General features: G+C 40.8%; 3 protein-coding genes across 8 annotated transcripts; 1 reads left to right on the forward strand and 2 right to left on the reverse strand.

Moving 5' to 3' along the window:
* Positions 1 to 540: 540 nt before the first annotated feature.
* rab9b (RAB9B, member RAS oncogene family) lies at positions 541 to 4689 on the reverse strand. Of its 2 annotated transcripts, none has more exons than XM_067517563.1 (2): positions 4576 to 4689; positions 541 to 3665 (listed from the first exon to the last, which is right to left on the reverse strand). In XM_067517563.1, exon 2 carries the CDS (start codon positions 3583 to 3585, stop codon positions 2977 to 2979), a length of 609 nt encoding a protein of 202 aa, XP_067373664.1. In that variant the 5' UTR covers positions 3586 to 3665; positions 4576 to 4689; the 3' UTR covers positions 541 to 2976. The 2 variants fall into 2 exon arrangements, with proteins under 2 accessions (XP_067373664.1, XP_067373665.1); XM_067517564.1 differs by lacking the exon at positions 4576 to 4689 and adding an exon at positions 3930 to 4522.
* fut11 (fucosyltransferase 11 (alpha (1,3) fucosyltransferase)) lies at positions 4686 to 10177 on the forward strand. Of its 2 annotated transcripts, none has more exons than XM_067517560.1 (5): positions 4686 to 4736; positions 6390 to 6725; positions 6866 to 7246; positions 8252 to 8874; positions 9041 to 10177. In XM_067517560.1, exons 1-5 carry the CDS (start codon positions 4701 to 4703, stop codon positions 9189 to 9191), a joined length of 1527 nt encoding a protein of 508 aa, XP_067373661.1. In that variant the 5' UTR covers positions 4686 to 4700; the 3' UTR covers positions 9192 to 10177. The 2 variants fall into 2 exon arrangements, with proteins under 2 accessions (XP_067373661.1, XP_067373662.1); XM_067517561.1 differs by lacking the exon at positions 4686 to 4736 and adding an exon at positions 5970 to 6138.
* Positions 10039 to 26836, reverse strand: znf185 (zinc finger protein 185 with LIM domain). 4 transcript variants are annotated; one of them, XM_067517554.1, is made up of 26 exons: positions 26689 to 26836; positions 25723 to 25785; positions 25416 to 25533; positions 25218 to 25325; positions 25090 to 25116; positions 24822 to 24881; positions 24610 to 24651; positions 24443 to 24514; positions 24273 to 24353; positions 24021 to 24077; positions 20538 to 23924; positions 20038 to 20103; positions 19851 to 19907; positions 19522 to 19590; positions 19219 to 19302; positions 15746 to 15796; positions 15594 to 15638; positions 14849 to 14911; positions 14484 to 14576; positions 13851 to 13886; positions 13031 to 13102; positions 12862 to 12936; positions 12404 to 12469; positions 12126 to 12191; positions 11416 to 11521; positions 10039 to 10615 (listed from the first exon to the last, which is right to left on the reverse strand). In XM_067517554.1, the coding sequence occupies exons 2-26, from the start codon at positions 25730 to 25732 to the stop codon at positions 10514 to 10516; spliced, it is 5013 nt and encodes a 1670-aa protein (XP_067373655.1). In that variant the 5' UTR covers positions 25733 to 25785; positions 26689 to 26836; the 3' UTR covers positions 10039 to 10513. The 4 variants fall into 4 exon arrangements, with proteins under 4 accessions (XP_067373655.1, XP_067373657.1, XP_067373656.1 ...); XM_067517556.1 differs by lacking the exon at positions 24822 to 24881; XM_067517555.1 differs by lacking the exon at positions 19851 to 19907 and having other exon boundaries at positions 26689 to 26835.

Below are 26836 nucleotides of genomic sequence, written 5' to 3' on the forward strand. Positions count from 1 at the left end.
TGAAAATACAGGCTACAGTTTAATTCAATATTTTGTGCTTATTTACTGTCAAGTTCGGCATTTGACCCATGTTTAGAGATTCTGTACTTTTTCTGTGACCAACATGACCTGACCAGCCTGGGCCAGATTTCACAGTACGCAGAGCATCCTAGATATTCTTATTTATGATGGGAAAATAAAAAATGCATTGCATGCTTGTTTTTGCACACGTATTTGGTCATTCAATGTCATTGAAGGTATTAGGTGATGAAATTGATAAAATGAAATAAGGTGTGTTTTGAGGTGAAATTTCAAGACTGGCAATATCCCCTCTAAGAAATCTCCAATTTCCTTAACATTTTGCTGCTTATTACTAGTTTTTCCTTGATGGTGAAGTGACTGGAAACAGTTGGAAAACTTTTACTAATGAATTTGAGTGACCTATTTTACTTTTTAAAAAAATGTTTAAAAATAACTTTTGTTTGCAAACGTTAAGTCATTTTTAAAGCCACATACTTTCATGAATTTTCAAGGTACCAAAACCACACACAAGATAGTGACTCCATTTTGTATGTCGCATGTTTTATTTGTAGCCAAGCACTGAAGAGTGTTCCAGCATGTTGGCACAACCAGTTTTATCCTCTGTAGTGCAAAAACAGGAGTAGGGGAAGTCCATTAGATCAACACATAATCATGATGAACAGTCTAACTTTCACTTCCAGTTTAAATTATACCCAAGGGATGAGCACTGAGAGTGTAACAGACGTTCACTGTCATTTTGTACATTATAAAATGAATGCCCTTTGCAATTTACATAAGCCCAAAGAGATTAGATTTTACATTCATAAATATTAAAGTGACATAAAAAAAAATAAATTAGACTGGGTTGCAGTGGTATAAGACATCATCATGAGAGGAACATCATTTTAAGTTTTTGCTACCAGCTTGTTAAGTACCCACTGATTTTCAGGTATGTCAGCTTTTAGGTAAACACTTTGATAGGCTACATGATATGTATAGGGTAAAACATAAAATGGTACAGTAAGGAGACAAAGTATTATGTTTAATTATAACTGACATGTGATACACTAAGAGCCCTCATTTTTTGCTTTGAATTAGTGTAGGCTAACAGCTTGTTAAAATGCCCTACTTACTTCACAGTTAATGCAGTTTTTTTTCATACACTTTGAGTACCAATGCTCAAACCCACCTCATAAATGTTGTAACAGCAATCATACAGACAAGATATGTATTTATTATAAGCCTACATTAAACCAAAGAACCGTGTAATAAGCATATATGACAGTACCTGATTGGATTTGGTTCACTTTCACAGTGAAGCTTTTGTAACGCTCACCATTAGTCTGCATGCATATTGAAATATGATGCAATTTTTAATTTGAAAGGCTAAGAATGTGATCTCAGCATGAAAGACCACCAACATAACAGAACCAACATAATGAGAACCAGAGCAACTTTGCGTAGTCAGAGAATGAAAACATTTTATCTCATTTATGCAACAGGTTTAGTTGTTTGAGCAGATGCTATATAAAAAACGATTCAAGCAGCAATCGAAATATAAACCATGTTAAAGTCAGTTTGAAGAACTGAATATCAGGTATATTATTTTTAAACAACACACACACAAAAAACACTGACCCCTGGCCAACAGGAGTAAAATCCATGGTGACGACGGTCAAATGTATCTGTGGCAAGAAAACAGCTGTGTAAAAACACTGAAATAAAAGTAACGTACCATCCAGATAAACAGAGGGAAACATTCTCAGAATACACAGTTGTATATTTCACTTAATACTACATGAATGGACGTGAGAAGTGATGTACAATGTACACTTTAGTTGTAATAACATTATCCTCGTAATATCGTTATCCTCAGAATATTTCACATTTAGCTGAGAACTAAAATGACCTGACTGATAGCAAGAGCTCAAAGATATTCAAAGCTAAAGAACTGGAATGTTAAGGCCCACCCGAAATCATCAAGGCAGGATTACAAACATGCTATGATTAGGAAAACAATGTTAATTTTAATCTTATCTACACATCAGAACCACAGACTTTAATTAGCCCCTGATCAAACACTAAAGTCAAATGTAAATACCAGGCAAGAATCTCAGTGAAAAATAACTAATGATGGAAATGTAAACAGCCGTTTATCAACAACAGTAGTATTATTTCTGAGAAACGCTGAACTTAGCGAAATAGGCCCGTACCCTAAAATTTAAATAAAATAAAATTGATCAGACAATGCCTGCTTAATACACCTCTGGCGACTCAGTAGGCAGAATAGTCAAATAAAAGCACCACAATAGCTCGTACCCAGTGCATACAATCAGAGCTACTACGGTAGCTCCCGTAAAACCCTTCACCTGAAAACAAATCTTCCTTTTGAGCAGCTTTTCTCAATACTAATACCTGCATAGATTGGGAACACCGTCACCTAAAGACACTGAAAACACATCATAGCTCTCTAGCGACTGCTGCTCATTGTGTTGTCAGTGTAAAACACATCACGTTTTGGACAGAGTTAAACCGTTACAAGACCAACTGTATGTTGCAATGCAAAAGGGATAAGTGTGGCCTTCAAGGAAGGGCTGTATTAATTGAGATTTTAATTAGTTTAAAAGCGGCCACTGATAATACTCCTGCATAGGATAACAAAGATGAAGCTGGGTAAAATGTTTCTGTATAACACTACGCTAAAGCAGACAGACTACAGAGAATGTGCCTGTTAGTGTGCCTGTACCTTGGTTAGAGACATTTTTTCAATGATAGACACCACCTGAATCCTTAATGCTGCCTTCCTAAGAACCAATCCCTTATCAACCATCCCCTATTAAGGGGACACTGTACTCAGTATCTTGTACCTATAGTACGTGTACCATAAACAATATACTATATAATTGGCTCTCAAAACTGCCTCTGGCAAGTTTCAGCCAAAGAGATTAAGACAAGGTGGATTCACACCCTGACCAATCAGCAACAAGATGTGCGAGCGATTTTGCGGTTGCCATGGAGATCAATAGTACTACTTAGTAGTGCATGGTCAATCTGGTCCTCAGCAGCCAGAACCTCTCTGACGGCTGCTTCAAATGCAGCTGTGACGTTAGTGTCATCCTTAGCGCTGGTTTCAAAATAAGGACAGCAGCCGTTCTCTTCACACCAGGCTCGTGCTTCATCCTCCCCCACCGCCCTCTGCTCCATGTCTATCTTATTGCCTAGCACAACAAAAGGAAACCGCTCAGGGTCTTTGACATCCGAGTAGTACATGAACTCCTTCTTCCAGCAGCCGAGGTTTTGGAAGCTCTGCACGTCATTTACAGCAAATGTGAGCAGGCAGCAGTCTGCGCCTCGGTAGAAGGGTGTGCGCAGGGACTTAAAGCGCTCCTGCCCTGCTGTGTCCCAGATCTGAAGAGTGACCAGGCGCCCATCCACCTCTAGGTCCCGGTTGAGAAATTCCACACCTATCGTATGAAAGGACTGGGAGTCGAAGCGATCTGTGACATAGCGGTTCATCAAGGAGGACTTGCCCACCCCACCATCCCCCAGCAGGATCACTTTCAGCAGTAGGCTCTTACCACTCATTATGCTTCCTGCCACCCAGCAGGGCCTCCTCAATGGATTACAGGCCTCCACACCAGGTGAAAATCAAGGGTCAATTTAACCTAGAAAGAAAAACAATAACAAAAATGTATTCTTTCTAGACAATCAAAAATTACTTTTGGGTAACGGCAAATAAAAGATTTGAAAAATCTGCAGTCAAAGCAGTTTTTAGGGCAGCCTGCCAAGCTTAAAGACTGCTGTTGTAGTAGTATCTGTATTCAACCTCAATAGAACCATTGTGACAACAAGTGAAAAACAATAAGACATGTGTAATGTTGACTTATTTAAGAAACACAATGACAGGGGTGAATGAGCAAAATGTCTACCAAAGGTCTCCGGCTGAAGTATGAGGCTCTGGGCTGGACGGCTACAGCTTTGTTGTTTACTACACGACACAGTGACAGTGACTTATGACAGTCTGCAAATACGCTATGCCTGGCTTCACCGACGTGTCAGTTGTGGTGTGCGACACAAACACTTCCCTAAAACCTAAAGACAGCATTTGTTCTATGACTTTTATCATTACCAAAGCCTGTCATGTCATGTCTGAGTACTACGCCACAACAACCGGGGCGAGTCGGGATCACAAGCGGACTATGTATAAAGGACCACTGCACATGCGCAGACCACAAACCGACAGCTTGATGCGAACTGACTGGCAAATAAAACTGTAGTAAAGCTGCTGCGTTGACTGTATCTTTAAAGAGAAATCAGAAGCGAAATATGTCAAATACTTCTAAAGAAACTTTAATAAAACAATCAGTTTAACTGATGTAGCGACTTAGCAAGCTAGCCGGCTATTCTGACGGCTTGTTGACATTCTATCCTGGTTAAGCTAACTGTTGGCCTCAGTGTACAAGCGACTCTAAAGAAATAGGCAAAAAAAACAAAAAAACAAATGATACAACAGGGTAATGTATATATATTTAAATGCATCTAATTTAAGGACAATAGACATATATTTTCACTCACCCTGATCCTAATACTTGATTTTGTGTTCTCTACCCTGCTCCCTTACATCCGAGATTGAGTGTCGTGACGTGCGTGCCCAGATTGGCCGCGGTCCTAGAGTCCGCAAAGTTACCTCACCTCTCAAAATGATGAGTGTTGTTGAGTCTTCTACTCTGAAAAACGTAAATATTCTACTACTGTTTCTCGGTCTTTTCTGTTTATTCTACCAAATTCAGTTTAACTGATACAAGTGACTTCTTGCATTTGCAAATAACATATTTTTAATCAAGATATTAGTTGTCCACCATCAGCTGAAATTATAATTCGATTCAAACAAGCATTAGAAAGATATTACTCTTGACTCTGGGTAACCATGACACAATTGTTAAAATAATAAATATTGTTAAAATAATAAAATAAAACAATTTACTCTTGTTTGCTGCAGTTCCAACATATACCTGAACACGTTTTAAGGTGAAAATACTTCATTTAAACTGTTACTGTTCTCTGACTTATTGTTCTATGACTTATTTTCCACAACATTAGAGAAGAAAATACTACATTTTGTATTTGTAAAACAACAGACAAGTAGTAAATGTAGTTGTGATGACCTTTCCATTTCTGTAAGCAACTTAGCATCTTGTTTTATGTAGACTACACAGCCTACATGCATATATTACGATGTCCAAACCACCTCAATCTGTCCTGTCTGACATAATCTCCAAAACATCTAATATGAACAATACCACAGCTACTCTCTCAGCGCCCTGTTATACGCTTTCTCTAAATCTACAAAGACACAATGCAACTCCCTATGATCTTTTCTGTACTTTTGTACAAATTTGTACAAAGCAAATATTGCATCTGTTATTGCATCTCTTTAACGTCCTCCTCACTTGACACTTACTAATCTTTATTACTTCCTGCTCAACACCACTTACCTCTTCTCCTCTTTGTTCTCTTTCTAATATGGCAAATAAGTCTTTTTAAATAAGACTATGGAAGGAGGAACTGATACTAAACCTGCCTGCACCTGGTTTATTGAAACTATTCCTGTGTCGCTGGTGATTCGTTTTGATTTTTAAAAAGTAGTTTATTGTGAGATGTGTTAAGTCCTACCCAAGTGTTATGTGATTGTAATGTGTAATGCAAATTTGAATAAAAATTTAGTGGGGTAAAAGTCATAATTTGCTCTTAGATGTAGTGGAGTAAAAGTTAAAGTAGCCACAATTAAATTTACTTAAGTAACGTACATATAAGTATAATTGTATGTAAGTACTTTGATGCTTTGCACCACTGTATAATATACATTTAAATAGGATCTAATCGTATGTTAAATGTTTAATAGAGCTATTTCCACTCTCCACCTGTAGATGGTGATGTGCAGTGACGCGAGATTTCTTTGTTAACCAACAAAGAAGAAAAAGACCGAAGCGTAGAAGAAAAATCCAGCTGTGTTTACTCCCGTCTGCACCGTTGTCTCTCAGCTTGCAGCATCACGTTACTGCTATTCCTCGAAGCCAATCGTTCCGGAGAATAATCATATATAATTTACTAACATAAACGCACATTCATGTGATAATGGTAGGAAACTGTGTAAATGTGTCGATATCTACGTTTGTTCCGTCAGCACAGACGCGGTTTAATGAATTGTAAAGATTAGTAAGAGTCAAGTGTTTGTTAAACGAAGATGGCATCTGTTTACTACATTCCTATTTAATGTGTAGGCACCAAAGCCGATACATTAAATTAACCTTAACCTTTTGATTTGTTATTATATACTAAGTTAAGTGTCTGCCTTTGAAATGTCTTTTCTGTTCTTTTGAACCTTGGAGATGGCAGGTAGGGCCAGGCTGCTGCCCTGTGTGTGTCTTGGACTGTTAGCTGTCCTGTGCTGGGTCTGGGTCTCTTTCGCCTCCTTTCCAGATGATCAAGGTCCCCTGGAGGTTTTGGATGCAGTGGACCGAGGAGCCTTTCAGCCCCAGAGTGCTCTAGCAGAGATGGAGTTTGCTTCTATTGGTTCATACAGAGGACCTGGCAACAGTGACCGCCGCAGTAACAAGGAGCTCCCCATTCTCCTCTGGTGGAGCTCAGGACTGTTCCCACATTTTCCTGGTGACACTGAACGCATTGACTGTACCATGTCCTGTCTGGTCACAAGCAACCGCAAGGTACCAGAGATATTTAGCCTTGTAAAGCTTCTTTGTTTACAGAAACTCTTGGCTTAGACATAAGCAAGATGCATGTGCATATTAATAATAATTATCCATTTAAGTTGTTCTGCCAGTAAACTTGAGTTTGATCTTGAAAGGTCCAACTGTACAAGCGGACAGCATCCATAATCTTTTATGGGACAGACTTCAGGGCATATGAGGCACCACTCCCTCGACTGCACCACCAGACCTGGGCACTGTTCCATGAAGAGTCACCCATGAATAACTTCCTCCTGTCCCATGCACCGGGAATCCGGCTGTTCAACTACACTGCCACCTTTCGCAGGGAATCAGACTATCCTCTGACCCTTCAGTGGTTGCCCTCTCTGGACTACTTGGTGGAGTCTGTAGCTGTATCCCTGGAGGAGAAAAACCGTCTGAGGAAGGAGGGTCTGGCTCCTGTGCTATACATGCAGTCACACTGCGATGTGCCATCAGACAGGGACAGATATGTTAAGGAGCTCATGAAGTACATTGAGGTACAGTACAGAGATAGCCTTTACAAGGCCATTTTTACAAAGATGCATGGTAAATTAGTTTAGCTGTTTCCAGTTTAGTGCTTGATTTTTAACAAATTTGTATGTTTTTGGAGGGGGGGGTTCATTTTCCAATTATAAAAAATAAGATGCTGCCACAACTATATAAGTTACAGGGCTGCTGTCAAAGCAATTAAATGTCCCATTCAGAATTGTCAGTCACACTGGTGGCATAATGTGACTTAGGAGTATATAATTCCTGTTAATCTCAACCTCTGACTACTGAAAGAGAACTTTCCTCAAAAAAGACTAGTCAGTGAAGGTCATCAGCCATCCAGCCGTGGTTCTCTGTATGTTAAATCCTTTATCTTAGTCCAAATTAGACTAAGAAAAAACAAGTCCAGTTGACATGACTCCAGATAAGACGTTTTGTATTGTCCTGTTTGACCTCTGTTCTTGGTCTGCCCAAATGTCAGGTCACCTCTTCTTCTTTTGCTTTCGTCTGTTCCCTTTCAGGGGTTACCAAAGAGAATCATGTGCCTCCATCTAACCCTGTCCTCTGCATCCTCTTCTCTCACACCAACTAACTTCATGTCCTCTCTCACTACATCCATAAATCTCCTCTCCTCCTTGGTCTTCCTCTACACCTCCTGCCCGGCAGCTCCAATCTCAGCATCTTTCTACTGATATATTCACACTCAGGACACCTCTCTGCTTGGTGTATAATGTCTTAGTATGGTGAATTCACTTTAACATAGTTACCACCTGGCTACATGCATTTACGATCTCTATCTTAGGCTTCCATTTTTTCACTTGTGCAACCCTATAAAACCCTCAATAGGTTGTTGGTCCTTTCAGGGCATAGAACTTTGGGTCTAATTAAAAATATCTAATCAAAGTTTTATAAAAAAAAAAATTTTAAAAAGTAGACAAATTAAGTGTGGTATTCTGATATCGGTAATCTCCTGGCTCTTTCTCCTTTCTAATGTTTACATTTTCTCACTGTAGGTGGACTCTTACGGCAAATGCTTGAACAACAAACCTTTACCTGAACATCTTGAGGACACAGCAACTGCTACCGGAGAGGAACCAGGATTCATGAATTTTGTTGCACGCTACAAATTCCACCTGGCACTCGAAAATGGCCTTTGTCCAGATTACATGACAGAGAAGCTGTGGCGGCCTTTTCATCAAGGCTGTGTGCCAGTCTATCAAGGCTCGTCTGTGGTGGCAGACTGGATGCCCAACAACCACTCTGCAATCATAATAAATGACTTCCCCTCACCAAAAGCTCTTGCTGACTTCCTCAAACATCTTGATGAGAATGATGATGAATATGCAAAATATTTAGAGTTCAAGAAACCCAGCCACATTACTAACACTCGCTTGCTGAAGGCTCTAGAGACTCGTGAGTGGGGGGTTAATGACATGAGTAAACCTAATTACCTGAATGGTTTTGAATGTTACGTGTGTGACCAGGAAAATGCCCGATTAGCTGCAGAAAGAGCATACAGGAAAGCCCCTAAGAAAAACCAACCCCCTCAGCCTAAACTGGCCAATAACTCCCACATGGGATGTCCTCTGCCCAGCCCAGGATACGGAGACATCCAAGATATACCTCCAGATGATAGGTGAGTTTCTCTTAAATTATTCACTGTGCCAGGTGTGAAATCCTTTTACTTTGTGTACCTTAATGTGAGTAATAATGTCCCAGGGGGAGAAAAACCAGTCGGTTTTAACTGCCTAATTAAAATATCAACCGTGATGAGCCTAATCTGTATGTATATCTGTCCGCAGATGGTTGCAAATATGGCCTCAGGATTATTGGCAGAGCCTCGACCAAGCAGAGGGGCTGGAGTCCCTGATTAAACATAACGAGTCAGACCCTTCACTGCTGTGGAAACACATCCAAAACATAGCTATGAGCAGATCCAGAGGAAAACACTGACACTGGTCTTAAAACAAACAGTAGGTGGCGCAAGTCCAGGATTAAAGTGGTGTCCCATGTTATGCATCACCTCTGTTTAAGGGAGGGAGTGAAGCAGATATTTCTCATAGTTTTGCACTAAGTCAAAAGTCCTTTACCTTTATGAGCATTTTAACTGTACTGTAACCGTCTCGGATTTTGTATTCAGTGGACATGATTCTTTTGTATTTTATCCCAAATTAAGTAATGGGAAAAACATGTTTTAGAGTTGCTATATGCTAATATTTTTCCAAGTCATTTTATTACTATAACTGATGGTGCTACCCTCTATGCTTTATATTGTTAACATTAACTTCATGCAGTGCAAATATTCCAGAGAGGCAAATTCACACAGGAAACCGATTCTCATAGGGCTGGGGCAGAGCCAAACACTGGTCCTCTGTACCAAGGGAGCGCTGGCTAACTGTGTGTGAAGACCATCAGGACAGCGGCCAATGAACTGTGTTATCGTTTTTATTGTCCGCATGTAGCTGACGGCTAATAGATAAAGTTACATTTATCTACACGACTCTGTCAAGTAACTATGCAAGGCTAATGTTATTTCACCAACTAGTGGGGAAAGGCAAATGTAAAGGTAAGCACAACTGCCACTACAAAACCACTGCCTTTATGAAGCAGTTCAGGAACAGTTCATCTAATGAATTTCTGAGGTAGATGTTTTATATTGAGGATCTGTTTCCTTATACATGATGTTAATCATCTTTATGTGCAATAGTTTTTTTAAAACATGCTTTTCTAAAACATAACTAGAGAAGATGACAGAACAGTTGTGTGTATACTAGTTTTGTGTCACGTATCTATAGCAGAATCATATAAATCATTTTATTTTGTTAACAAACCATCTTAAATGCAAACATGCTTTTTATATCATGAAAACACAAATAAACATTTTGTAACATACATTTTCATGCATAACTTCTGTTGCTAAATTATATTATTGTAACCCACTTGCCTCTATGAGTCTGAGTTCTATAGCAAATCATTCTGTACAGACAGTTCCTTCATAGACTACTTAGGCAGATACAGCTTTCACCACCAGGAAAATAAAACAAAAAACATTTTAAAACATCTTTAAGAGAATTAAAAATTCCACCCAATGTAAGAATCAACATCAAATAATACAACTATTCAGTATAACAGTCTCTTTGATCAGCCTAAACCACAGCATTATTAAGTTCAAACCAAAATGTTCAAACATAGTGAAAGACTAGTTTTCACTTTATATGCAAATGGACATAAAAGGAAAGGAATGAGGATAAGAGGCCGCTGAAGAGCTTCCATAATCAGTCTAAGGCATTGGAGTAGCAGTGCTCACAGTGAACTTTCCCTTTATGTAGATACATACTGTGTAGAAAGTCTCCCATAGGCCTACTGCATACTTGACACTGAAAAAAAGTTTAGAACAATTATGAGAAATCACAAAGGACAGCAGTGTTTTTATATTTTGGATCGGTAATACAAAGCTACAGTAGTTTTCTCCATAGAAAACTACTGTAGCTTTGGAAATAAAATTGACCAGTTCAACCTTAGATGTATGGACTGACAACATGCAACAGCTCAACACAATTTCTATTTGAAATTAAGTTGCATTACATTTTAAAAGAGTAGTCTCGTATTTTGGGCAATATTCTTATTGCCTGTCTTCCTAAGATGCTTGATTTTGCATTGTTGTTTATCAAAACCGTCTTAATAATGACGGAATGGATGTATGAGTTGTATTTTATGTTCCTATTTTACAATTTAGTTAATTATGAATTTGAGGTTCCATGTTTTCATACACCGCCTCTTCTCAGGGTACTCCTGACAACGTGATGTCATGTCTCTGATTTAGGACTCAATGAAGTTACAGAAAGAAAATAAAAATTGGTAGGCTGCAACCCACAGCCAGAAAGCTAAGCAATAATAACTTTAGAGCTGGCGTTTGGTCAAATTTTCATATACGAAGAGTTTCTATTTATTTACAGTTCTTATTCTAAGCTACGTTGTACATCAGATAATTTTAATGTACAGTCTGCTTGTCCAAAAACACCAATATTTTAAACTCTATAATTCTATATTCCAAAGGTGAACAAAAGTTTGGTATTTTCCATTTCATTTTACTCAAGGTAAAATATCCAACAATCTCTAGACCAATAAATGTCACATGATGTATCAAGCAGAAGTGTGCCTGAGATACATTAATTACCTTGAAGCACTCAGGGTGGCAGTTGATGTTGAGGTGCTCAATGGTGATCTTGGCATCATTGCCAACCTCCTCTCCACAGTATGTACACATGAATGACATTGAGACACTGGGGGATACACAACAATTGAGACAATTTAGTATGGCAACTCATTTAGCTTTTGGGCGCCCACAGATCTGTGACATTTTCTGTCCAGTGTGAGGGATTTTATTAAGTGTAAAAATCCTTTGATGTCCCTCCTTAACCTCTTAATGAGCAGGCCTGGCAGAATTTCTGCCTTACAGCTTACACATATTTAGTTTCATCAGAACTGAGAGTACGGTCTGTGAGAGAAGGAGCTCATGCTTATGGCTGCTATTAAAACTGGTTTAAGAAATTGTGCTGTTCCTAGGAGTAAGTGAAGGGCAAATTGAAGGAGGAACCAACAGAGCTTGATATCAAATAATTTAATCCACTATGGAATCAAATCAATATTTACTGTGGGAAATTGTACGGTTGAATTATTTAAAATATTTGAAGATGAAGAGGGAGTGTCAAACAAATACTGAAAGTAGCTGAGGTGGCTGCAAAAAAACAAATACTGAACTTAAAGTGTAATTAACAAAAAAAAAATGTGAGTGTGTAAATATATGTAATTGGTAAAAGTAGTTCAGGTGTCATTTGATAAACAAGACTGGAGCAGTTGAGAGTAAGAGATGACTCTGGTTATTACCTGGAGTAAGTAGAGGGACTGCTGTAGGAGTAGCTGGTGGACCTTGGTGTCATGTAGTCTGACCCACTATGGAATTGAGAATAAATACAGGCATTATTTACTGAGAAAATTGTGTTGTTGAAATATAAAAGGGAACTAATTTTCAAAGGGTGAATAACAAATTAAGTTTAAAGATGAGATGTCAGTTGATGTGTAAATAAAGAAAGCAGCTTAAAAAAAATAAGCTTTCTATAGCAGGTTTAATACAGGTTTATAGTTTGTGATTATTGTGATTTTACCTGGAGTAAGTAGAGGGACTGCTGTAGGAGTAGCTGGTGGAACTTGACGTCAAATAATCAGACCCTCTTTAGAAGAGAAATAAGTAAATCATCATTAGAGTTATGTTTATTCAGCTATTATTTTTTTAATCAATATCGTTATTTGTGAATATCAGGGATTTCCATTCCTGGTCCTTAGGGACATCTGCCATGAATGTTTTGCAGCTGTCCCTGAATTATCCTCTGCATATTACTTAGATCAGGTGTGTTCAGTCAATCAGAATTTGGAAGATACCATTTTAGCTTAGGGTTGGTGGGTAGATGACAAACTAGATTGGTAATTTCCATCTTGTGATTGACTGAACTTGATCCAGGTAGTCAGCTGTGGGTAATTTACTAAGTGGATATTTGGAAAACATGCAGGGGAGGGGTCCCTTTAGGACCAGATCTGGGAACCACTGCTATATATAATGTCTTACCTATCGACTACATCTCTGGCATTGTGCAAGGCCAGCTCTGTTGCACTGACATACTCCTTCACAAACACAAATGCCCTTGAGTAGAGACAGGTGATGGACAGAGTGAGTTCAGATGCATAGATGAAATGAATAAAAGTCATTTTTATGTTTAGTTGGTTAAATCGCCCACTTTTTGCTCTCAGGTTCTGGTGTCGGGACACGCCGCTCTTCTTCTGTCACTGTCCTGGAATAGGTTTCATAACTGGAGATAAAGTGCAACACTGTTACTCTCATCTTTCACTCACTAACGACAGCAGTGTAGTGGGTTATTCAGAAGAACTCCACATCTGTCAAATGTAACTCGGGAGATAATCATATTCTGCCATTGCTTGTTAATGGCATGCTGTTTAACGGCCTGTGATTTGACAAAAGGACATTTCTAATACACATCATTAATCTGACATCTGGAGACAGATAATTATAGGGAAGGAAATGAGGGCAAATTGAAAGACAATGGCAGAGTAGATCTTGTAATTTAACTCAAGTTACAGTGTTGAGACAGGAGACTGTCTAACCAGGCGTCACACAGGAGTTGCAAGTAACTTAAGATCCCAAGTGGAATATTAAGGGGATACAGCTACATTCCCAAAGGGTTTGGCCTGATTTTCTCACCCACAGTATAACTAGATTGTGTTACAAACGTAAAAACTAATGCAGATCTGACAGATCTAATAGGTCAAAGTGTAAAACAAGCACAGATCACCTAAATATCATGGTATGTGTTAAATTTCAAATACATTTCATTAAATCAAACATTCATCCTGCTCAGGTAAATTTTGCTTCCATGCTTCCAATTTTTTTTCTGTCATAAAAGACAAAAAGATGCAGTTAAGAGAGCGCTGCCTTTACAAAAGTAAGAAAATCAACAGACCAAATAGTAAAAAATAAGACTCGGGAGAAAGCATTCTTGCATTATGCTGCATCTGACATTAACAAGATCATAAACCTACCGATCCATAGCGGACTCTGGCTTAATGTGTCTCTCCCTGGAAAGCAAAGAATGCAGTATTAGACTTTCACCAAACACAGTAGCAGTCAATATGCTGGATGCTATCCAGTGAACAACAATTCTGTGGTTTTTAGAAGTGTATGATGTTGATCTTTCTGACTCGCAGCTCTAGAGAGGTCAGGATTTATTGACTAGGTTCAGTCTATTTTTTCTTCTAGCAGAGACTCACCCTGAGCCCTCCTCCAATGCATTGCAATTGGTAACATTACCCACATTCCTTTCATGCTTTCAAATCATTTTAATCCTAAAAGTTTGGAAATTTTTTTTTAAATATCCCCAACTTGATAGTGGTGAAGATAGTGACCGTCTGTGTATCCTCACGGCTACAAAACAGAGGACATTCCTGCATTATAAATTCTGGCCGTACAGCTAAAAAGTAATAGTCTTAAAATAAAAATAACAATATAGGAAGAAATTGATTATTCTGAGACTAAGCTGTGAGGAACTTGTATTTAGTTTGCTTTCAATTAAATGGTTGACATCCGCTGAGTTTTGAGGTGCTATAATCGCATTGTGTGAAAATAGAAGAAATGGGTAATTTAATATGCATTTAATGAGCTCAGCCACAGTATACCTCTTTTCCTCCTCTTGCTCCTCGCTTTTGGTGTTAATAGAATAGACAGTGGGTGACGTCCACCTGTCCCATGGGGAGTCATTCTCAGTGGACCTTGAACACAAACAAAGACATGGAATTGTAGCAAGGACGGATGAAAAATTCACACTGTACTGTAAAGAAAGGCCAGATCTGTTTTCCTCAGTTGTGAGAAAAATTTGTAGCATATATCTATGACGTATCTGCTTCAGTGGGCAATGTCTTCTGACTCAATGAGTAGATGTTACAAAAGCGTAGTTACTTGAATATAGTGAAAGGGAAGGTGGTTATGGTAATAAAAGCAGCAAATATGCACCCCGACCTTTTAATAAAAAAAGATGACTCACTTTCTTTCAAACGTGATCACTGTCTGTTGATCTTCTGCTTGGCCTTGTGGTTCAGCGTCTTGGCTAAAAGGGGACATACATCAAAAGCCTTTTAGCACAAAATGGACATGGAGGTCTAGAGGAAGACCAAAGAGGACATTTATGGATGTAGTGAGAGAGGACATGAAGTTAGTTGGTGTGAGAGAAGAGGATGCAGAGGACAGGGTTAGATGGAGGCAATTGATTCACTGTGGCGATCCCTGAAAGGGAACAGCCGAAAGGAAAAGAGGAAGAAGATAATGAAATTAGTCAAAACAATAAACAGGGTGCAACAAACATTTGAATAATTTCATCTATGAAATTCAGAAAAGTGCAAAAAAGACCATCACAATTTTCCACAAGCAAAGATAATGTCTTCAAATGTCTTGTTTGTAGTCCTAAAATCAAAACATAGTAATAAATAAATAATAAAGGTGGAACCAGAACCAGTTTTACCTATAGTTTTACGTAAATTGTCCATCTATTTAAATTTTTTCTTGTACATCTTAAAAATAATAAATAATACAATACAGAAAACATTTGCAAGTGGTATCCCTATTTTACGTCATTTAGTTAAATTTCAAATGATGAACAAAAATGATTGCAATACGTTAAAAAATGAAGCAATTGTGGAAACTGGGATATTGTGTAGAAATATGATAGCATCAGTGCTACAAACAGAGGTTACAATAGAGAAAAAAGGGAATTTGCATTATCATTCTTGTACCTGTTGATAGAAGTATTTGCAAGGGGCTGGAGCAGGTCAGAAGAGCTGCAATAGAGAAAAGTGGCTCATAATCAGAAACTGCTGCATTATGCATGCCGAGATGCTATCTGGCTGGCTGAAAAACAGTCACAGCTCCAAACCAATATGATTACCTGTTAGGGGATGTGGTCCCTATCGGATATGGATCAAACGGATCAACCAAGCTGAAAAACAATTTCACACTGATTTCACTCTCAATTGTCAGCATGGCCCATCTTGTGTCAGAGGAATTCTGATCACATTGACTCATAATGGAAAGATTTAATGCAGTTTGAATGGTAAACAGTAACACAGAGGAACTCGGGGGCCAAACTTAATCAAAATCAGAATCTGGATGTCTTTGACAAATGGAAAGACTATTGTACTCCTGAATGGCAAAAATCTGTCCAATGCAGGTTTTCTTCAGCCAACATGAAGCTATATAAATATGATATTAATAAACATTACAATAAATTACTCAATAAAATGATCATAATATATGATATTTAACCAATAATAAAACCTTTCCTATAAAAATTAAACTGCATGGGAATTAGAGTCTATCTTACAATTCAATCCCATTTTAAAAATAGTTCAGAATAGTACAAAAAAGCTCTCTGTAATGCCAGAACAGTATATTATTCATCATTAATAAAAGAAAACAAGAACAACCCCCGGTTTCTGTTCAGCACCGTAGCCAGGCTGACTAAGAGCCATAGTTCTGTTGAGCCTACTATTCCCTTAACTCTGAGCAGCAATGACTTTCATGACTTTCTTCCCCCAAATATTACAGATAGATCTTTACGTAAAGCAGTGCTAGAATCATCGATAAGGCCCCAATCCCTGTTAGACTGCTTTTTACCCATAGATCTCTCTGAGCTACAGAACTTCAATACATTGGGATTAAAGGAATTGCACTAGGTTAGATCTTATCTATCTGATAGATTTCAATTTGTTCATGTTAATGATGAATCCTACATGCACACAAAGGTAAGCAACGTAGTTCCACAAGGCTCTGTGTTAGGACCAATGCTTTTTAATTTATATATGTCTCCTTTAGGCAACATTATTAGAAAGCACTCCATAAATTTCCACTGCTATGCTGATGATACCCAGCTATATTTATCTATGGAACCAGATGAAAATAATCAGTTAATAAAGCTTCAAGCATGCCTACAAGACATAAAGGCCTGGATGTCCCGCAGTTTTTTACTCCTAAACAAAACTGAAGTCATAGTATTTGGGGCCAAAAATCTCCAGTACCTACTGCAAGGAACCTTGGAGTTATTGTTGACCAGGATTTGTCCTTTACCTCACATATAAAACAAATCTCTAGAACAGCCTTCTTCCACCTACGGAACATTGCCAAAATTAGGAGCATCCTGTCTCAAAGTGATGCCAAAGAGCCTGCAATTAATCCAAAATGCTGCAGCAAGAGTGCTGACTGGAACTAGCAAGAGAGATCATATTTCACCTTCACTGGCTTCTCTCAAGTGGCTTCCCATTAAATCTAGAATAAAATTTAAAACCCTGCTTCTTACATATAAAGCTCTGAATGTTCAGGCTCCATCATATATAGAAGACCTCATAGCACCATATTGTCCCATAAGACCACATCGATCTCAGAATGCAGGCCTACTTGTGGTTCCCAGAATTTCCAAAGGTAGAATGGGGGGCAGAGCCTTTAGCTATCAAGCTCTTCTCATGTGGAACCAGCTCCCAGTTCAGATTCGGGAATCAGACAACCTCTCTACTTTTAACTCTAGGCTTAAAACCTTCCTCTTTAATAAAGCATATAGTTTATTATAGTTATGCTGCTATAGGCTTAGACTGCTGGGGGACCCACCCCCCAAAGCACTGAGCTCCTTTCCTCCTCTTGACCCTCTCTCCGCTCACCCCACAAATGTCATTGTATTGTATGTCATTAACTCTGTGTGTTTTCTCCCTTAGTTGTCTTTGTCTTAGTTGTCTTTCTCTGTCCCCCTCTCTCTGTCCCTTTCTGGAGGGGCCCATGGCTTTAAAGCTGTGAGTCTTCCAGCGTGCAGCTACTGGTCCTACCAACCTGCCCGATGTTTTGTTGTTGCTTTTTGTTGCGCTGTTCTTTTCTCTCCTCACTTTCCACTCACCCCAACCGGTCAAGGCAGATGCCCGTCCACCCTGAGCCTGGTTCTGGAGGTTTCTTCCATTAAAGGGAGTTTTTCCTCTCCACTGTTGCCTATGGCTTGCTCCAGGGGAAATTGTTGGGTTCTCTCTATACATCTTTATAATCTTGACTTTATTCTGTAAAGTGCCCTGAGATGACTTTGTTGTCAATTGCCCCTATATAAATAAAATTGAATTGAATTGAATTAAGTAAATAAGATTTGGTTTTTTTATTCAGTGTCAGTTGGGTAAACTACATTAAAACATATATATAGGTATACTACATAATCTTTAATACAAACAATTTGAAATGATAATAAATAAACTCCCTGGATGTAGTAACGGTAGTTATCACATTTGAGCTCCTACAGGGATCTGTACTGACCTCTTCCCTGCACAGAGGCCAGACAGAAAAGTAGGGAGGGTGGTACAGGTGAGTGGCAGGATGAAAAGAGAAAAAAGGTCAAGTAAAGGTAAGTGTGGCTTTTCTCATACACTATTTACAAGGCCAGTCCATTAGAAAAGCTTGAGATTCAGTTAACTATTTAATGAGCGTGCAAACCCTCTAAATATGGAACAGATGTGGTCTGTGTGTGTTCCTATACCTTTTGTCAGTAATGATCACAGTTTTGGTGGTTCGAGGGACTTTGTCTGTGTGGCTGGTGGGCAGACAGATGCAACATAGTTGCAGGGATAGTTTTTATAATTCATTACAAGGCATATCTGAATAGAATGCATTTCTTAGCTCTGCACAGCTCGACATAGATAATTGTTTAAGAGCAGCTTGTCATCTCCTTCTACCTTTGTGTTTCTTTGGCTGTCTTGTCTGTCTGCTTTCCCTCCTTTTGCTGTGTGGTGAGGCCGGTAGAGACAAAACAAAGCCGGCAATACTAATCAGTGCAGAACATTCTCTTCTATTTCCAGGCAGATAAGACATGGCTTTCTGTTTCAAAGTATTACTCAGATTGCTTCAGGAATCTGCGACTTTGTTTCTACCTGACAGAGCAGGGGTTAAAATAGAATGCTGGAAGGAGAAGAGCCCTGATTTACAGATCAAACTTGAGGCGGATGGGGTTTATTAAAACCCTGACACCTGAGGGAACTGGGGTTCTCAACCCCTTCATCTGTAGTGATAAGAATTAATGATAGACAAGGAGGGAGGGAGGGAGGGAGGGGGAGCAAAGGCCATTACATGTCAGTGTCTTTTTCACCCAGATGCCTGTGTGTTGATTGCAATGGTATCATTAGCTAGGAGACTAAGACATCACTAAGTCAAATGCAGTGTAGAGTTTGTGCACAGGCTCCCCTGAAACTGTTTAAACTGTCTATCCAACTTGGACAAGGTAAGTAAAGGTAAAGCATCAGCTTGCTACTGACAAGGGAACTATTGATTTTCCACCGATGAAAGGATAATTCTTTGAATAACTGTGTTAAAGGCTTGGGCGGAAAAGACCCTGTCCTTTACCTGTCTTCTCCACTAAGCAGTTCCTCACTCCAGCGTCCTGGGCTGAGGGGAGCAGGCTCTGCTGACTTCTTTGTACTGCTGAGGCTGAAAGAGATGAGGAAGAGGAAGTAGAGAAGGTGATGAACAAATGGGGATTTAGGAATTAAAGGAGATTTCAGAGCAAGAATATGCAAGCTAAGGTAGAGAAAAGGGAGCGCATTTGAAGTCCAATACTGCCACCTTGTGGGTGATATTTTGAGAATTTAAAATGTGAGACCTGCTTCATTGCAAGAATCATCAGCAAAAATGTATTTTTAAATACACCTGTCATTGAGGTCCAGCAGGTCGTCTATTTTCGGCTCATAGTTGGGGAGCACTGGCTTCTTTACAACACTGCAAATAATAAGAAAATAAATTACTCCACTTTTTTGGCACATACACACCATCTCTATATGTCATCATATGTTTCTAAATGCCCCATTATATTAAATCTTATGTGGGACGCCCTCTTTTATAGGTAGATTTAGGCACCCAAACTAGATCTGTGGCATATTTTGTGATTCCTATTAAATCAACACAGTGGCAGTTAGCCTCTATCTGTTTTCCTGCCAAACCTGCTATGACATGAATGAGTATGTTGTTGGTTTTTATACCCGTCCTCCGCTGAGTCTCCTTTTTCCTTTGTCAGCACTTGGTTATCAACCTTAAAGCTGATGCAGAAATCAACTGTCATTATCAAAATGCTGCTATCGACCGGATGAAGGTCCTAATATGCTTGTGCCTTGATAATCTCATTTTACATTTGCTACTGCTTTTTTTCTGTTTTTCTTTTTCCAGTACCTGGGTGAGCTTGTGTCAAATGAAATGAGCGTGTCGGACAAGGTGGTGAGCGTGTCAACAGTGGAGCTGCCGAAACAGATGAAGAACAAACAAATGGCATTCTATGGTTATTTTCAATCACACGTGCAAAGAATCAGAGAATACACAATGGAAATACACAATGGAAATACACAAAATAAATAGACATTTAAAACTTACCTTATGATATTTAAAATATTTTTGAAGAAAAATCAAACATTAAAAGCAAAATGTATGATGTTGTACTGTACTTAATGCAGTTATCACATTACATGTGTAAGCAGCAGTTTAATTTGTGCTAATTTGATCTATAACAATCCATGACATAATCATGTTAACTTAATCTTAATCAAAATCAATAAAAAGTTGAGAAATAAAGGTATTTGAGAAAAAGGTAAAATATTTTCCTCTGAAATATTTGGTATAAGTATAACATTGCATTTAATAATGCTCAGTTAAATTAAGGTTAGTAGAAATCTTACCTTGGCTTTGAAGGCAGTTTAGATTCCTTTTCTGTTTCTTTTACTCTGTTTGCAATTATATCAGACAATGAAAGAGCTGATTTTGGGACAGCTGAAGTCGAGATACAGGACATTGGAACAGATGGTTTGGGGTCAGTTGAAGTGGGGTCAGGGGACGCCAGAGCAGCTGATTTTGGATTAGTTGAAGTCAGGGCAGGGGACATTGGAACAGATGATTTGGGGTCAGTTGAAGTCAGTGCAGAGGACATTGGAACAGATGGTTTTGGGACAGGTGAAGTTGGGGTAGAAGACACTGTAACAGATGGTTTTGGGACAGCTGAAGAGGGGGCAGTGGATACTGGGGCAGCTGATTTTGGGTCAGTAGACGTCAGGGCAGGAGACACTGCAACAGATGGTTTGGGGTCAGTTGAAGTCGGAGCAGTGGACACTGGAACAGATGGTTTGGGGTCAGTTGAAGTCGGGGCAGTGGACACTGGTACAGATGGTTTGGGCTCAGCTGAAGTCAGGACAGGGGACACTGCAACAGATGGTTTGGGGTCAGTTGAAGTGGGGGCAGTGGACACTGGAGCAGCTGATTTGGAGTCAGTTGAAGTCGTGGCAGTGGACACTGGAACAGATGCTTTGGGGACAGCTGAATTTGGGGCAGAGGACATTGGAGCAGATGGTTTGGGGTCAGTTAAAGTTGGAGCAGTGAAAACTGGAACAGAGGGTTTTGGGACAGCTGATGTCGGAGCAGGGGACACTGCAACTGATTGTTTGGGGTCAGTTGAAGTGGGAGCAGTGGACACTGGAACAGATGGTTTGGGGTCAGTTGAAGTTGGAGCAGTGGAAACTGGAACAGATGGTTTGGGGTCAGCTGATGTCGGAGCAGGGGACACTGCAACTGATTGTTTGGGGTCAGTTGAAGTGGGAGCAGTGGACACTGGAACAGATGGTTTTGGGACAGCTGATGTCGGAACAGGGGACACTGCAACTGATTGTTTGGGGTCAGTTGAAGCGGGAGCAGTGGACACTGGAACAGATGGTTTGGGATCAGTTGAAGTTGGAGCAGTGGAAACTGGAACAGATGGTTTTGGGACAGCCGATGTCGGAGGAGGGGACACTGCAACTGATGGTTTGGGGTCAGTTGAAGTGGGAGCAGTGGAAACTGGAACAGATGGTTTGGGGTCAGCTGATATCGGAGCAGGGGACACTGCAACTGATGGTTTGGGGTCAGTTGAAGTGGGAACAGTGGACACTGGAAAGGATGGTTTTGGGACAGCTGATGTCAGAACAGGGGAAACTGCAACTGATTGTTTGGGGTCAGTTGAAGTGGGAGCAGTGGACACTGAACCAGATGGTTTGGGGTCAGTTGAAGTTGGAGCAGAGGGAACTGGAACAGATGGTTTTGGGACAGCTGATGTCGGAGGAGGGGACACTGCAACTGATTGTTTGGGGTCAGTTGAAATGGGAGCAGTGGACACTGGAACAGATGGTTTTGGGACAGCTGATGTCGGAGCAGTGGAAACTGGAACAGATGGTTTTGGGACAGCTAATGTCGGAGGAGGGGACACTGCAACTGATGGTTTGGGGTCAGTTGAAGTGGGAACAGTGGACACTGGAACAGATGGTTTTGGGACAGCTGATGTCGGAGCAGGGGAAACTGCAACTGATTGTTTGGGGTCAGTTGAAGTGGGAGCAGTGGACACTGGAACAGATGGTTTGGGGTCAGTTGAAGTTGGAGCAGTGGAAACTGGAACAGATGGTTTGGGGTCAGTTGATGTTGGAGCAGGGGACACTGCAACTGATGGTTTGGGGTCAGTTGAAGTGGGAACAGTGGACACTGGAACAGATGGTTTTGGGACAGCTGATGTCGGAGCAGGGGACACTGCAACTGATTGTTTGGGGTCAGTTGAAGTGGGAGCAGTGGACACTGGAACAGATGGTTTTGGGACAGCTAATGTCAGAGGAGGGGACACTACAACTGATGGTTTGGGGTCAGTTGAAGTGGGAGCAGTGGACACTGGAACAGATGGTTTGGGGTCAGTTGAAGTTGGAGCTGGGGAAACTGGAACAGATGGTTTTGGGACAGCTGATGTCGGAGGAGGGGACACTGCAACTGATGTTTTGGAGTCAGTTGAAGTGGGAGCAGTGGAAACTGGAACAGATGGTTTGGGGTCAGCTGATGTCGGAGCAGGGGACACTGCAACTGATGGTTTGGGGTCGGTTGAAGTGGGAGCAGTGGAAACTGGAACAGATGGTTTTGGGACAGCTGGTGTCGGAGCAGGGGACACTGGAACAGATGGTTTGGGGTCAGTTGAAGTTGGAGCAGGGGACACTGCAACTGATGGTTTTGGGACAGCTGATGTCGGAGCAGGGGACACTGCAACTAATGGTTTGGGGTCAGTTGAAGTGGGAGCAGTGGAAACTGGAACAGATGGTTTTGGGACAACTGATGTCGGAGCAGGGGACACTGCAACAGAAGGTTTTGGGACAGCTGAAGTTGGGGCAGGGGACACTGGAACAGATGGTTTTGGGACAGATGAAGTCGGGGCAGGGGACACTGGAACAGATGGTTGTGGGACAGCTGAAGTCGGGGCAGGGGGCACTGGAACAGATGGCTTTGGGACAGATGAAGTCGGGGCAGGGGACACTGGAACAGATGGTTGTGGGACAGCTGAAGTTGGGGCAGGGGACACTGGAACAGATGGTTTTGGGACAGCTGAAGTCGGGGCAGGGGACACTGGAACAGCTGGTTTTGGGACAGCTGAAGTCGGGGCAGGGGACACTGGGACAGATGGTTTTGGGACAGCTGAAGTCGGGGCAGGGGACACTGGAACAGCTGGTTTTGGGACAGCTGAAGTCGGGGCAGGGGACACTGGGACAGATGGTTTTGGGACAGCTGAAGTCGGGGCAGGGGACACTGGAACAGATGGTTGTGGGACAGCTGAAGTCGGGGCAGGGGACACTGGAACAGATGGTTTTGGGACAGCTGAAGTCGGGGCAGGGGACACTGGAACAGCTCGTTTTGGGACAGCTGAAGTCGGGGCAGGGGACACTGGGACAGATGGTTTTGGGACAGCTGAAGTCGGGGCAGGGGACACTGGAACAGCTGGTTTTGGGACAGCTGAAGTCGGGGCAGGGGACACTGGGACAGCTGGTTTTGGGACAGCTGAAGTCGGGGCAGGGGACACTGGAACAGCTGGTTTTGGGACAGCTGAAGTCGGGGCAGGGGACACTGGGACAGATGGTTTTGGGACAGCTGAAGTCGGGGCAGGGGACACTGGAACAGATGGTTTTGGGACAGCTGAAGTCGGCTCGGGCACAGAGGCAACAGCTGTGATGGGGACGGGAGGAGGGGGAGGCAGTGTGCTGGCAGGAGTCTCATCATCATCAATAATCTCCACCCTGTTCAATTGGGGCCAAGCACATGAATGCACACACACATCAATGCACTGTCAATTAGAGGTTTTTTGTATTTTCCTTTAGGTTCAGATCATTTACCTTTTAGCCACAAAGGATGAGCCCCTGTTGAATGGTGGGTTCTCAGTTTCTTTAGACCTGAGGTTTGTCAAGATACAGCTTTCATAAATACCTACACACATTTTTAACACTTAAATTCACATATGAGTCAAAAGCACTAATTCTCAATTTGCAGTGAGTCAGTTTTAATATGTCATTAACTTACTCTATGATTTAAGAGCTCCAGAAACAGGCTCAGGGTTCACAATTGCATTAAGAGGTTAACATACGTACTCATATTTCTTAGCAGCAGAAAGCACATAAGACTGTTGCCTGACTGCAGATTTCTTCAGAACAGTGTTGGCTGCCTCTGTCCTGTGAAATTAATCATTAGAATGTTAATGGCATCTCTATAGTGTGTGACTTCAAATAGGATTCTGCCCTTTGTGTGGGAAGAGTCTTACCGTTTCTCCTGCTCCTCAATGCTAAGCTGGGCCTCCAGGTTCTCTGAAGTGGACCTCCTAGTGTGAGGGGCTCTAATAAACAGAAGTGCAAGCATACGCCTCGTGAAAATTAATTCCAACTCAGCTGTCAGCAGACAACAGGGAATCTGATCTGTGTGATCACTCACATTTTCTTGTAGCTCTCTGAAGGTTTTCTGAAATTTGTTCCACTAAAAAAGAAAAAGAAAAATGGCCGTGTTAATGTGAGAATCAAAGAGGTTAATTTTGATTTAAATTTATATTTAGTCATTTGGCAGATGCATTTACCCAAAGCGACTTACAAGGTCGGGAATGAGATCATCAAAAAGCGTGACTGGCAAGCAGTTAGACATAGTCTTACCTAAAGCTGTTTGAGGTTGAGGGGGAAGCGGGTTTGTCGTCTAGTTTAGTAAAAACCCCTCTGAATGAAAAATAAAATAAGTGAGTAAATAATCTTTTTGACCATCTATAGTCATTCTTCTGTGCTTCTCAGATTCCTGCCCTTGAATCAAGTTTCTAGTCTCTGATGGGAAGTCTAACTCTCTGAGTCAGAAAGTGAACGTTAACTCTTTTTTGTACTCATATACAATGGAACCAGGCTGAGTTGTTCATAATTTCATTAGTCTCACCTGATCAGGTATCCTGATGTTGGTGTTCTAAGTTCAAAACAGAGACTCGTTATCAGCACGATCATGTTCTGCGGGAGGTTTCTAATTGCTCAGTAGAGAACTGTATGACATTAGAAACACGTTTATACCTTTCAGGGTCAGATTTGGTGGGTGTCGGAGTGGGCTGTGTTGGTGTAGACACTGGACTGGTCTCAACAGGGGCTCCATTCAAACGGCCAGCTCTTACTTCTGCGAGCCTGTTTGGACACACGGGAAGTTGGTTTTGCTCGTTTAGGTAACTCAGTAATGAATCCATGCTTCCAACCTTATGTAAACATGCTGTTTACCAGGGTTTTTCCTCGCCTGCTTCAGCCTCAGGCTCATTGTTGCGTTTCAACCAGCTGGCATCTCCCTTCACTTTGGTCCGCACTTTGGTGGTACGAAACACGGCATCTCTGTCCTTCACTGAGACACAAGCAAGTCCAAGTTGAGATATTGTACCGACATATTGTAGGTTTCATCATAACAACAATTGAACCGTGTCTGTGAGAGTGAATGACAGCAGCCAACAGCTCAGCACAGAGAAACACCTTCTATGTTTAGAAAAGGAAACCTGTCATCTCACATTCAGATCAGATCAGTCAGTGTGCTCACCGTTTGACATGCTTGTTCTAGATGCTTCGCTCCTTTCTTTGTTCTGTTTTCTTCACGAGACACCTGAGAAACATATAGGCACTACATTTAACGGAGGTCACACTAAAGTGAATTGTGTGATGTTAACAGCAAACTGCAAATGATTATGACACAATCATTTTCAAAATGTCGTTTCCCAAGCCATTTTCCCTCCCTATGAGGAACATATGAAACATTCCTCAGTCTCATTATTAAGACATGTGGATCATCCTGTTCTACAACTTTCCAAAAAATACTGCTATTTCCTAAATATGAATGGACACACACAAACATATGTTTGTATGTGTATGGGGACCTTTGTGTTTGGATACAAAACATGCTTGCACAAAATGTTTTATATGACTGACAAATTATTGTTTCCTTCAAACCTTTCTAAACTAGTTGATAAAAAGTAACTGCTCCAAGGCAAACCCACTTCATCAGGAACTTAAGACAAAGAAAATACTAATGAAATACTGATGAGATTTCTCTTATCTGAGAGTAGACAAAGAATACAGCTTATGCAAAATGTGGAGTACTGCCAAATTCAAAATGCAAATATAACTCGTAGCCTTCCTAGGGCTGTAACTTCCCTCCGTAGCCACAGTATCTCAAGGATAGTGTTCTGAATATTGGTGAGAGAGCAAATACAACCAGGGCTCAGAAAGCATATTTATCCTGGGTTAAACACACCAGTCCACACAAGATAAATGATTAATGGAGAGCAACAGCATTTAAGGCGAGGAGCAGGATAGACAACTGTACCGACAAGCAATCATGCCAAAGAAACACCCAGAAAAATGAGAGTAAACACATACAAATACCAGCTGATACTTGTAACAAACACTTTTACACTTTGTTCTTAAAGCTGCCGATTACTGAAGCTCCGGACACAGAAAATATGTAGACAATTTACTAAATCGTACTCTAAATAACTCAAACGCCTACCTGCTATCAGCAGCAGCAGTGTCAGGTCCACGCAGCTCAGTTGAAAGTATGTGACAGTGTGTCACACAGGTCTGAATGAAGGGAGTCTTTCTCTGCTAGCCAACAGGTAGGGGTGTGAGCATTACCATACCCAGCCAGTCAAAGAAGA

Source organism: Channa argus, chromosome 10, assembly GCF_033026475.1.
Source record: "Channa argus isolate prfri chromosome 10, Channa argus male v1.0, whole genome shotgun sequence".
In the NCBI taxonomy this organism is placed as follows: domain Eukaryota; kingdom Metazoa; phylum Chordata; class Actinopteri; order Anabantiformes; family Channidae; genus Channa; species Channa argus.